Source organism: Peromyscus californicus, unplaced genomic scaffold (genome assembly GCF_007827085.1).
Source record: "Peromyscus californicus insignis strain IS unplaced genomic scaffold, ASM782708v3 Scaffold_16__1_contigs__length_79575227, whole genome shotgun sequence".
Classification (NCBI taxonomy): domain Eukaryota; kingdom Metazoa; phylum Chordata; class Mammalia; order Rodentia; family Cricetidae; genus Peromyscus; species Peromyscus californicus.
In genome coordinates this window covers 10,981,950-10,995,051 of record NW_026294458.1, presented here as the reverse complement: position 1 = coordinate 10,995,051, position 13,102 = coordinate 10,981,950, and the positions used below count along the sequence as shown (strand labels likewise).

Below are 13,102 nucleotides of genomic sequence, written 5' to 3'. Positions count from 1 at the left end.
CTGTGAAACTGAGGCTAGCCTAGGCTACACTTCGAGAGTCTACCTCTACCTCAGGGAAAAAAACTAAAAATCTATAAAAAAAAAAAAAATCCCAAACATCAGCCAGGTGGTGGTGGCGCATACCTTTAATTCTAGCACTCAGGAGGCAGAGGCAGGTGGATCTCTGTGAGTTTGAGGCCAGCCTGGGCTACAGAGTGAGTTCCAGGAAAGGCACCAAAGCTACACAGAGAAACCCTGTCTGGAAAAACCGGGGGAAAAAAAAACAAAAACAAAAACAAAACAACACAAAAAACCAAAAAACCAAACCAAAACCCAAACACCAATATTTTCATCAGTAATCTTACTCCACGAATAAGCTAGAAGATGGTGAGTAGGCCCTGAACACAGTGATGGTGAAGGGGTGCAGTGGGGCGCTCATGGCTGGCCGCCGCTATAGCAGCGGCGGTAGAGAGCACTGGATGCTCTGGTGGTGGAAGACTCACGAGCCATGGTTACCTTCTTAGAGCTTTAATAGGAGGAAGGAGAGGGAGAGAGTGGGAGAGACAGACAGAGAGAGACAGAGACAGAGAGACAGAGACACAGAGAGAGAGAGACAGAGACAGAGAGAGACCGTGCGGAAGGGAAGTACAGAGAAAATGCAGAGAGAGAGCGCGTGGGAGGACACGTCCTCTTTTTAGGGTGGGACGTCATCGCAGGCTGATGACGTAATAAGGACAGACTCCTTACAGATGGCCCTTTACTTTTGGAGAATTTTGGATCTGGCATTGTAAGTGGGTTGGTAGATATCCCAGCTACTTAGGAGTCAAGACAGGGGACAGAAAATTTGAAGACAGCCAAGGCATGTTGGGCTCTGCTTCAAAATGAAAAGAAAATGATAAAAAGTGGCAGCACAGCTTAATAATAGCATCTTGCTTAACATGCACCAGGCCCTGGGTTCAATTCTCAGTCCTGGGGAGGGGGGGGCGTGGGAGAATGTGTTGGGTTGTTAAGACATAGGTCACAATTCTTGTTTTACTGGGAGCTTCTGTTCCCACCCTGAGTTGTTGGCAAATGCCACCAGACAATGGAGGAAAGGCCTGAAGGCAAACTGTGTCGATGTAAAGGCTACCCGACAAGTTCAGTGAGAACATACTGCCGGGTAGCGTGGAGTGACAAGTGTATAAAGGTGAACTGAGAAAATAATTTTCTAATGTGTTTACTTCAGATCCAAAATGTCAAATGTATGTAAGAACTAAGTATTTCACTATATCAAACTGCAATAATGTTTGGACTTTATAGTAAAAGCAAAAACATCACTAGTTAACATTTAGTATAAATTCTGCCATATCTTATAGAACCTAGATCATTGTTATGAAAATATTCCTGAAGAGTTTCTTTCTGTTGTTGCTGGTTTTTTTCTTCTTTAGTTTTGAGATAAGGTCTCTCTATAGTCAAGGAAGGCCTCATACTCATGATCCTCCTGTCTCTACCTCCCCAGTGCTGAGGTTACAGGCACATGCCATCACAGAAGATTGACTTCTTATTTAAATATACATTCTGAAATGCTCATGAATTACTTTCTAGAATTTGCTTTGAATTAGTCTAGAGGATTAGGGTGGAGAAATGGAGGTGAGAGGATAAATGTGTGTGTGAAATAAAAATCACCATGAGCTGACCACTGTAGCACCATGTGACAGGAACATGGAAGTTCATTTATGTAAGAAAATTTCCATAACTAAGTTAAATAAATATAATCTGAATTTAATTGAAAATAGTTCTCATTTCCATTTTCATTTGCAGCCTTTTCTTTCATAGATTTGTAGTTGTGAGCACTTGATAAAGTTTAATTTGTTTAGTCATGTCTGTCGTTCAAGTCCGTGTGTCAGAATTTACAGTCAACCGAAGAGCACCCACCTTCTACTCTAGTCTCTCTCATCATTTGATATTGCGCATCACCTAAACATGCTTATTAGACCGTGTTTGAACTTTTCTAGTAATGAATGAAATTAAGTTCAATGCAAACTCCACTGATCTTATTTAATTTTCAAAATCCATTTATAAATCAGGGCTAACTGAAGAAATGCTTTGCATCACACCAGACTATCAAGCATACTACATTTCTGCCCATGATCATGTGTAGTTAAACTCACAATGACACTGCCCTGAAGGATCAACTACAATAGTTCATTAGTCAACGGGATCCAAACTGGAATCACTGAGCAAGAGTCACTAAAACTTTTCTCTCAAGTTTTTGTTGTCACTTTGCTGGTATTGAGGACTGGACCTCCAGCCTTGACTGTGCTGGCCAAGTGCTCTCCCACTGAACTATATCCCCAAGCCTCTTTGAGTCTCTCTCCCTCTCTGGAGACAGGCCCCTCCTGCATTGCCCAGGCTGGCCTGAGACTCGTGACTCTCCTCCCTTTAATTTTGACTTTCAGACAGGGTTTCACCCAGTTGCTCATGCTGTGACCTTCCTGTCTTAGCTTCCTGAGCAGCTGAGGTCATAGGTCCAGGCCATGAGGCCCAGATCTAAACAGTTTTCTAAAGTGCATAATCTAGTAGGTGATGCTATAAGCCCTCAGATCTCATATACATTGTTGACTTGTGCCCATCAGTCTGAGAGATCTTTAAAATGAAAAGACAAATACCAACAAAACAATTATTTCATAGTTTCTTACCTTCAGGCAAGCGTATTAGATGATTTCTTCTTACATTAAAATCTCTCAAGGCTTCCAGATTACCAATTTGGGAAGGTACAGTTTGAATTTCATTGCAGCTCACATCCTATTTCAAAAGAGTACAAAGGTATGATTATTCTAATCACAAAGTTGCCTGCTTTAAAATACTTACAAAATGATATTAGGCAAGATAATACCTACATTCCTTCCTGGTAATAAAAATATATGTATTTTTTTATAATATATATATTATCATCCTGTATCTAAGAATAATTCACAGTTTGTACTGTCACTTATTTTAATTATAGTCTTTGAGGTATTCTTTATATTTTATATATTTATAGAAAAATTCTAAAATTAAAATGAAATGGCTTAAGATATAAATAGAAGGCCTAGAATATCAGATCCAATGAAAATGTCAGTGAAAAAAAGGTAAAGCAAAAAAAATGGTATATTTTATTTTAGTTTTGGTTTTTTGAGACAGGGTTTCTCTGTGTAGCTATCTGTAGACCAAGCTGGCCTTGAACTCACAGAGATTCACCTGCCTCTGCCTCCTGAGTGCTGGGATTAAAGGTGTGTGCTACCACAGCCCAGCTGGCATATTTTATTTTATACTGTTTTAATTAAAATAGAAAAATAAAACAATGATAAAAATTAAATGAAAATTATTTCACAGAAAAGCCCTCATTTTTCAAAATATCAGTTTGACTGTTCAAGAATATAAAATTAAAATGTAGACAATGACTCTAATTTTTCTCCAGTGAATATAAAGAGAATATAAATAATAAAGTGTACACAACTCAAAGGCTATGGAAAAACAGGCTGTTATTATCCAGTCTATCTGAGTCTAATACACAGGATACTGAAGCCTGCTGGTAAGAGCTTGATTCTAATGTGTCTGAAAAAAAGTGACTAGCTACAGCTCCCAAGATTAATAAATTCAGAATTCTATAATTTGAGGCCAGCCAGAGTTTAAAACCATAATCATGTGTAGCAGGAGGAAGCCCAAGCTGTACATGCATACTTAAAAGTCCTACAACACATGAGTGAAAAAAGATAATTCATACACTACTTATAAAGCCAGGCTGCTTATTATAAACCTCAATAAGCTTTTGACAGCTTTAAAACTTACTACACCTATTATCTATTTGTGGATCAGAGGAAGTAGGGGAGGAAATTGTTGTGTGTGGAGGTTAGAGGACAGTCTGTGCGCTTTAGTTTTCTCTATCTACCATGTGGACCTCAGGGGTCAGACTCAGGTTGTCGGGCTTGGCTGCACACACTCTTACCTACTGACCCATCTTGCTGGCCCCAGACATGATTTTGTTCTTCTCAAAAGAGAAAGAACATAATTTTCACCTTTCCTATTCATTAGTGACTGAAGGAGACTAAAAACTTAGACTGTTAAGTCCAGTGCTCTAAGCAGTAAAATTTAAAAAGGGTAGAAAAAGAAGTTGAAAAGGCAAGAAAAGTGAGTCTGTGGTAAAGGTCTTAGTCACTTGGGATGTAACTCTCAGAAAACACCTGTGTCGACAGAAAGTCATCTACTTCCACCCAGAAATGAGGGTGGGAAGGAAGGAGAGAAGGGTGCAGTAAAGAGACCACCAGGAAAGGAGCAGCTCTGAAGTCATCCTTCCGCTGCCAAGTTCTCTGAATGACGGAGGCAGGAGGGTATCTATCAGCACCTTCTGTAGAAAACTAAAAGCAGCATTTCAAACATGTCTCCATCTGTTGCATACTTAGGATTAAATAAGTATTTAAAAGTTTAAATGATCTGACGATTAAAAATTTGGGAAACTAAGGTAGGGAGACTGAGTTCAAGGCCAGCATAGGCTACAAAGTAAGACCTTTTCTCAGAAAAGAAAAGAAAAAAGGAAGTAAAAAAAGAATATGATCAAACTATATTGTATGAAAAACTTTTTAAATACAAATTAATCTATCATGGAAAAAATAAACAAAAGAGCTTAAGAGTATAAGTTATGCCTACTTCATACTAACAAGCCAAGTTCTAAAGAATATCCCAAAACATACAATTTGAATTTTATTTTCAAGTTCTAGATAGCTCAAAAACAGTAGCCTAAAACCTCAACTCTAGATTTTAGTCTATAAATTTTTAACATATAAACCTGTTATATTTAAGTCCCCCCACCAAGGTAATCTAATTTGTCCAACTAGATTTATGCCATATTTTTCCGTTTACAACTATCTTTATCAACAGACCACACACAAAAACTATATTTCTAAATCTCAATGAACACAGTTGCATTTGATTATTTCATGCACTATGAAACAGGCTTTAGTTCAAGCAGGCTGATTCCCGATCACATAGTTGGTTACACAACCTCCAGCAGACTACATCAACTGAGTACTGGTTTCCTCAACTATAATAGCAGACAATAGTAGAATCTAGCTCATAATATGATTGTGGGGATGGAAACAATCTGATTGCTTTTTTTTTTTTTTTTTTTTGGTTTTTTGAGACAGGGTTTCTCTGTATAGTTCTGGCTGTATTGGAACTTGCTCTGTAGACCAGGCTGGCCTCCAGCTGACAGAGATCTACCACCTGCCTTTGCCTCCCAAGTGCTAGGATTAAAGGCGTGGGCCACCATCACATGGCTAGTCTGACTCTTTAACTTAAAACATAAATACTTAAGAGATGGTTTCTTGTATATTCACAAATAATAGTAGGTGAAGTTGAATACATCTTAGAAAATATATAATTGGCTTCTATTCCAAGGGCATGGTAAACAAACAAACAAAGAAACAAATAAAAAACAAAGACTAACTTTGGGAGTGCCCATACACCGATAAAGGCTAAGAAAAATCATAAAAACATTGATGATAAAAATTTCAATTTGAAAACTCAACTACATTATTAACTTACGTCTCAAAATTTTAGTAACACAGAAATCATTCAATGCTGGTCAGAATATAACCAATGACATTTCCACATTTTGTGTGGAGATGTTAAGAATTGTACATTGAGTCTTTCTTAATTATATGTCAAGCCAATGCTATAAAATTATTTTAAAAACAATCTTAATATCCAATTTTTATCATATAGAAGACTGCAGATATGTTGGACAATCAAAAAATAAAATGTTAACTTACAAGTTCCGTCAAATGTCTGAGATGTCCAATTTCTTCAGGAAGTGAGACCAATTTGTTATTACTAGCAATTAAGACTTTCAATGGTAGGTTACACAAGTGTACTGGCAATGTTGACAGTTGGTTCCGGCTAAATGAGTCAGGAGAGAAAGAGCAGTCAGACACCATCTTTGTCATTTTAGATACAAAAGTCAGTCTTACAAGGGACAAACAGGCTACTAAATTTGAGTTCCTGTCAGTTTAATCAGTTCCCAGTTGACTAAATTTAAACAGATAACAGGAATTTTTGTTCATTAAAAAAAAAAAACATGAAAATCAGAAACATAAAATAATAAAGTACATCTATCATTAGTATAAAAACAAATTAAAAGTTTACTATGTAAATTTAACCCCATAATAATTCTTTTAGGGCCAAGTCTTTCCCAACTTTCAAGATCTTTTTGTCGATTAACACAGTTCATGGACCTTTAAAAAATTTTTAATTCAATAATAATTCTACTCCTACACATGCTTATTAAGAAAAGAAAAAATTAACATTTACATACAAATTTCTCTAGTAGTGTTATTTTTAAAATGATTTTTAAAACTGCTAGAACTAAATATCTGAAGGGATGGATTCTACTTTTTACAGCTTTACTTTTATTTTTAATTTTTTTAAAACATATATGTATGTAAGAGAGAGGGGATTTATGTACATTGAGTACAGCACCTGAAGAGGCCAGAAGAGGGTATCAGACTCCCTTGGACCTGCAAGTACAGGCAGTTGTGAGCTGCCTGACCAGGCTGTTAGGAACTGAACTCAAGTTCTCCAAAAGAGCAGGATATGCTTTTAACTACTAAGGCATCTCTCTAGCCTCAGGGATGGAATTTTCTTTTAAGGTATATAAACCGGGCAACAAAACATTCACTAGAAAAACATTTCCAAGGTCCAACAAGATAGCTCAGTGGGTAAAGGCACTTCCTACAAGCATGGTAACCTGAATTCAGTCTCTAGAACCCACATAAAAGTGGAAGTAGAGAAATGACTCCACTAAGTTGTCCTTTGCCTCTGTACATGCATTATAACCCATACCCAAACACTCCACATTATGCACACACACAATGAAAACATCAATGTTGTGTGTGTGTTTGCTGGGGACTGAACCTAGAGCCCTGAGCATACCAGGTTAGTACTCTACCAGCGGAGCTGCGTCCCAGTCCATCAGATCTATATTTACTAGACGCTAATTCGAAAATGCAACTGGAGGATCATGGCTGCAAGACGTCTACAAGCCTATTAAGCTAATGGCTAGTAGGATCTGTTAATTATGCAAAGCTAAAAATAAAGGGAGAAACAAGAGAAACATGGGAGAAACCGTTATTATAGCCTAAGAACATGTCAGAAACTGCTGGTGTGAACAGGTAACATAAATAACTAAATATTTTAGTGACAGAGAGGAGGGAGTTTAAGATCGTATAAACTACTTTTTCTAAAGGAATACTATTCTTACCTAATATTCAAGAACGTCAGAGCTTGTAAGTTGAGAACGGCCTCTGGGATATAACGAATACAATTCTGGTATAGGTTAAGACTTTCCAGAGAAACAAAGTGACATGCTTCCACAGGAATTTCTGAGAGGCGATTTCGTGACAGGTCTGAAAGAAAATAGAAAAGCTTAAAACAATTCTTTGGAACTTGTTTTAATGAACTTCATTAGTATGCTTTATAATAACTGGAATTCTCCAGAATTCTTATTGTGGAAACTGGTTCAAGATAAACTTTAAAATATTTATTAGCTTGCTGGGTAAACCATTAAACATACATTTTTAAACTGTTGCTGGGAAATGTTTCCTTTTTACTTTCCACATACACTAAAAATAAAATCATTATTTTTTGTAAGTAATAGAATTCTAAGACATTGGCCACTCATTATATCAAAGTTGTATCACTAAATTCCAAATATCATCAGAAACAAATGGATCTCTCCCCAAAAATCCACCTTCCCAAGTAGGTATGAGAGAGAGAGAGAGAGAGAGAGAGAGAGAGAGGAGAGAGAGAGAGAGAGAGAGAGGAACAGAGAAACAGAGAGAGACTATGCCCAGATGCATGGAGGTTCTCTCCTTCCACCTCTCCTTCCACTTAGAGATCAGCTTGTCAGGTCTGGGCAGTGAGTACCTTTCATCCTCTAAGCCATCTCCTCAGCCAGTCAAAGTCCGTTGTTAAAATAAACTCAGGAACCTTCTTTGCTGCCAGTGACACAACCAGAACCTCAATAAAAACTGTCCTTGAGGGTCTAGAAAAATGGCTCAGTAGTTAAGAATGCTTGCCACCTTTGTCGAGGACCACCAGCATTGGGTTCCCAGAACCCAGATCAAAACTGCCTCTAACTCCAGCTTGAGGGGATCAAATGCCCTCTTCTGGTCTCTGTAGGCAGGCAGGCACATATGCACACATGCATATACATTAAAGAAAAAAGAGAAAACGGTTTTTCAAGACAGGGTTTTTCTCTGTGTAGCTGTCCTGGATCTTGATTTGTAGACCAGACTGGCCTCAAACTCACAGAGATCCACCTGCCTCTGCCTCCCGAGTGCTGGGATTAAAGGTATATGCCAGCACTGCCAAGCCTAAAATTTTTTAAAAACTTTTTTCAAAAGAGTAATTTCAATGAATGAAATCTATCATGCATATTCAATCACAAGTATAAAATGATACATTCCTCAAAGAGACAGAAAACTAATTCATTAGCTTATGAACTGATAAGAATCAACCATTTGTCTTGCCTTTCCTGTATGAAGATATCACTATATGCTGATATTTTATTTGTGCTGAAATGTGATTTTATTTGTATGTTAATAAAGTTGCCTGGGGGTCAGAGTTAAGAACAAGCCATTTAGCAGAAGTCTGGCAGTGGCAGCACATGCCCTTAATCTGAATCACATGGCAGGCAGAGTCTGTATGTTCAAGGACATAGCCAGTTTGGAGAAACATACCTTTAATCTCAATACCAACCATAGAGACCTGGAGGTCTGCATAGACAGGCAGTGATGAGGAGGTCATGTGGTTGGGTTTACAACCAATGAGAAGGCAGAACAGAAAGTCAATAAAAATATCGACACACAGGAAGTAGGTCTCTTTTCTCAGGGAAAGAACGACAGTGACAGCGAGGGGTAAGAAGGTGGTCTTACCCCTTCTTGGCTGCTGCTCGATCTCTGGGCTTTTAACTCTGCATTTAGCTCTGTGTTTCTTATTTAATAAGACAGTTCAGAATTACATCTACATCACTGAGTAACCCAGATATTCTAACCAGAGTCAGATGATGAAATGAAAGCACCCTAGTTACAGACAAACCTCAAAACAGGTTACAGTGTGTTTGACAATGTGCATAGGCTTAAGAAAAAAATGAATAGTTATAAAATAAAGTCTTTAAAGAGAGTGTAAAAGAAAAAAGGTACGTAAGATGGGAAATGTACAAAAACAGGATATCACTATTTAACAACTCCCAATGAATTAATGGATACAGAATAGGGCATAAGTGGCTATCAATTTTTAAAATTAACTTTTCTGATGTGGGCATGTGCCAGAGCATGAGCGTGCCTGCCACAGCTCATGTGAAGACCAAAAGAAAACTTGTAGGCATCGGCTCTCTCTCCCCCTACCATGAGGGTCCTAGGGATTGAACTCAGGTTGTCAGGATGGGCATCAAAGACCTCTGACCTGAAGCCACCTCACGGGCCATCAACGGCTATCTTGATAAAAGGACCAGAACAGCTGGACAGGATGGCATAAGTCTGTAATCCCAGCACCCAGTGCCTGAGACAGAAAGGTTTCGAGTTGGAGGCCAGCTTGGGCTGCATGCAGAGAGCCTATCTTAAAATAATAACGACAAAACAGGAGGTAAGGGGCCTGATGAGATGGCTCAGTGGGTAAAAGCACTTGCCCACAAACTTGACACTCTGAGTTCTATCCCTGGAACCCACAGTGGAAGGAAAGAAACAGCTCCTGAAACTCATCCACTGGCCTCTCCAAGTGTACCATGGCATGCACATGCATGCTTGCTCTCTGACTCTGACACAATGACCCACTCCCCTACCCTCTCCACTAATAAATTTTATTATTTCTAAAAAAGGAAGTAAGAGGGGAGGGAGGAAGGCAAGGGGGAAAGGCAATCACTATTATGTCTCTCACTAAAGTAAAAGACAAACCAAAAAACCCAAGAACTGAGTCTAAGAGGTAGGTACAAGCAAGAATGCAGAGAACAAAGGACTGTGTTGCCACCTCACCACCCTACAATATCTATCCAGAGTCAACTAAGCACGCCTCAGGTCTGCGTGCCTGACACTGGTGGTTTCTCTTGTTTGGTCTAGGAAAAAGGACACAACACTTAAGTCTCTGCTGGGAATTCCTGGTGAGAACTCTTGACGGAGAGATCTTCTCAATGGAGGGCTTAGATGATCATCCTCTAGCTCCCTGTATATCTGCAAATATCCTGTTTGAACCATAGTCAGAAGACGACCTTCTGCGTAGGTACAGGCACACTGCTTTTCTCAGTAATTTCAAATGTGACTTTACTACTTTCTCATCCAAAATGCCCGATTACTTTTCTTTTGTAAGCATCTTGTTTGGCCTAGTGACCACCCTACTGGTCTGAAGTCCAAGTTATTTTTATTTTTATTTTTAATTATGTGTGTGTGTGTGTGTGTGTGTGTGTGTGCACGCATGCCGTGCCCACATGTGAAGGTCAGAGATGCCTGGCTAGAGTTGGTTCTCTCCTACCAGGTAGGTTCTAGGATCTTAACTCAGGTGTGAGGCTTGGCACAGGGGCACTCAGTCACCAGGCCATCTTGCTGCCCTCCAGCTCTTTCAATCCTTCTTCCAACTTTCCCTCTACTCTGTCTTCAGCTGTGTATTCCTCCTCCACTTGCTCATCTGTGTGCTAAGTCTTCTAAGTCACACCTTTGAGGACTTATAAAAGTCCTCTGTATAAGGCATGCTTTCGTCTCATTTACAAATTCTTTTATAATTAGAAGCGTGCTCTTCTGTTCTCGTGAGAATCGAGACAACTTGACTGTTCTGTCTGTTAGACTTGCCTTTCCCAGCCGTTGGTTCTACTTCTACACTTTCCGTATTCACCTCCTCTTTGGCTGCTCTGATGTAGGTAGTTGAGCAGTAAGTAGATGGCTAAGCAGACTACTTTTCCTTTTCACTACTGAGTCTCCTCATCCTCAACGCTCAAGTCACACTGCAAGGACACACTGAGGCGGTTCACACCGGAAGAGCAGAAGCAATGGGAAAGGTGCTGGAGACATTCCTTCTACACACAGGCAGCTCTGAGAGCTAAAAGGTTGTGATCACTGTCCGAAGACCTCTCCTTCTTGTTTCTCAGGGCCATTGTACCAGTCACACACTCCCTAAGGAAGTCTCCTGCTTGACTACCAGGATAGTAATTTAAGAAAGAACATCATCTTGCCTAAGTGCTTCCTGACACTGTGTGCATTAGGAAAGCCAAAGTGTTTGTGAATGTAAAATGCTATTTTATAAAAGCAAATTTCACATAGAAATGATTTTGAAGAGAGTAAATAGAGCCTCTCTTCTTCCTGAAGAATTACAATATAAAATTATTTATCATTTGATGTATTTAAGGATAAATACTTTGCATATAATCACATTGTAAATTTCTTTAATACAAAGTTCGAGGCCAGCCTGGTCTACAGAGCGAGATCCAGGACAGGCACCAAAACCACATAGAGAAACCCTGTCTCAAAAAACAAAAACACAAAGTACAACAATAATTATTTTATCAACTACCATTTATTCAATTTTAAAAGTTGGAGGAATAAAAGGAATTAATAATGTCAATAATAAAATACTTCAAAATGGGGCTGGAGAGATGGTTCAGCAGTTAAAGGCACTGACTATTCTTCCGAAGACTTGAGTTCAATTCCTAGCACCCACATGGTGCCTCACAACTATCTGTAACTCCAGTCCCAGGGGATCTGATTCTCTCTTCTGGCCTCCGAGGGCACCAGGCACGCACATGGTACACAGACATACATGCATACAAAACACCCATGTACAAAAGTAAATAAAATAAAAGGCATGCTTCAATATTTAAGTTTGATGCAATAAACTTCAGGCAACAAGTTAAAATGAAGCACAGAGCTTACAGACCTAAACATTTAGTTAGAGACTAGTCTTGCTTTTCGATGAAGGCTGGCCTTAAATGCAGCATGCTGTCTCAGTCTCTCGAAGTGCTGGGATTATAGGTGCATACCACACTTGTTTAATCCTGAACTTTTTAAAATCTCAGAGAGGGAGGCATGGCTTAGTAGGTAAAGTGCTTGTCATCTGAGCATGAGAACCTGAGTGCAAATTCCCAGAATGCACGAGAGCTGGATGCAGAAAGTGAGCAGCTATGATCCCACGTTCCTACAGGGAAAAAGGAAGTGAGGTCCAGGGACTCTGAAAGCATGTGGGTCTGCATAAGAAGGGGAAAAGAACAGAGGTTCTACATTAAACAAGGTGGAAGGCAAGGACCAATGTCCACGCACTCCTGCCTCTGCCTCCCTGGCGGGCTGAGGTATATCCCTGTGTCCCACTGCACCTGCTTCCTGGATCCTTCTCAAGCTGCTATCTCGGCTTCTAGGTCCTTCCCATTTCTCTTTGTATTTTAAAATGAACTTGTTAAATCTAAAACAAGAGCACTTTTTTGAGAGTTTACCAGGATCACACCAATCCCAACAATGTGGGAAGAACACTGAGCCTTTCAATCTGAAAGCACAGCTCATTTCCCCAGCAATGAAAAGCTTTCACACTTCTTAGAAAAGCCTCATAATTTTTCTGAGATTTTACAGAAATTCTGGTATGTTCCCAGATCCTCTTATTTCATGAATGACATACTTCTAACTGCTTGTTACTCACATATAGAAGTAAAATAATTGTCACATGTTAATTTTGTATCTGACAGCTTTGGTAAACTTTTAGTTCAAATAACTTGTCTGCAGATCCTTTCAGACTATTTTCGTGGCTCTGTGAACACTGAAACCTTTGTTTCTTCCTCTGTGCTTCTCATTTGTTTATGCCATTTCCTCACCCTGTTTATGAGAACATCAAGCATAGTGCTGAATAAAAGTATCTTTTTTGTTTCTAATTTTAACCATTTTCCTTGTTGACTCTGTATGAAATTAAGAAAACCCTCTTAGTTTGCTAAGCCTTTTTTTTTTTTTTATCAGTAATGGGTGTTAAACTTATTAACAATTTTTCTTCCTCCATTGAGATGATCATATGATTTATTTTTTATTTTTTATTTTTATTTTTTTTGGTTTTTCGAGACAGGGTTTCTCTGTGTAGCTTTGCGCCT

The 13,102-nt window shown here is 39.0% G+C and overlaps 1 protein-coding gene across 17 annotated transcripts in view; it reads right to left on the bottom strand.

Moving 5' to 3' along the window:
* Nucleotides 1-13,102, bottom strand: part of Lrch3 (leucine rich repeats and calponin homology domain containing 3) — a 113,431-nt gene that overhangs the window by 68,175 nt on the left and 32,154 nt on the right. For all 17 annotated transcript variants that reach the window (XM_052740346.1, XM_052740355.1, XM_052740351.1 and 14 more), the window contains exons 2-4: nucleotides 7,256-7,400; nucleotides 5,769-5,895; nucleotides 2,658-2,763 (exon numbers count right to left, since the gene is read on the bottom strand). In XM_052740346.1, coding sequence (XP_052596306.1) covers nucleotides 2,658-2,763; nucleotides 5,769-5,895; nucleotides 7,256-7,400 — 378 coding nt within the window. The remainder of the gene's footprint in view (nucleotides 1-2,657; nucleotides 2,764-5,768; nucleotides 5,896-7,255; nucleotides 7,401-13,102) is intronic.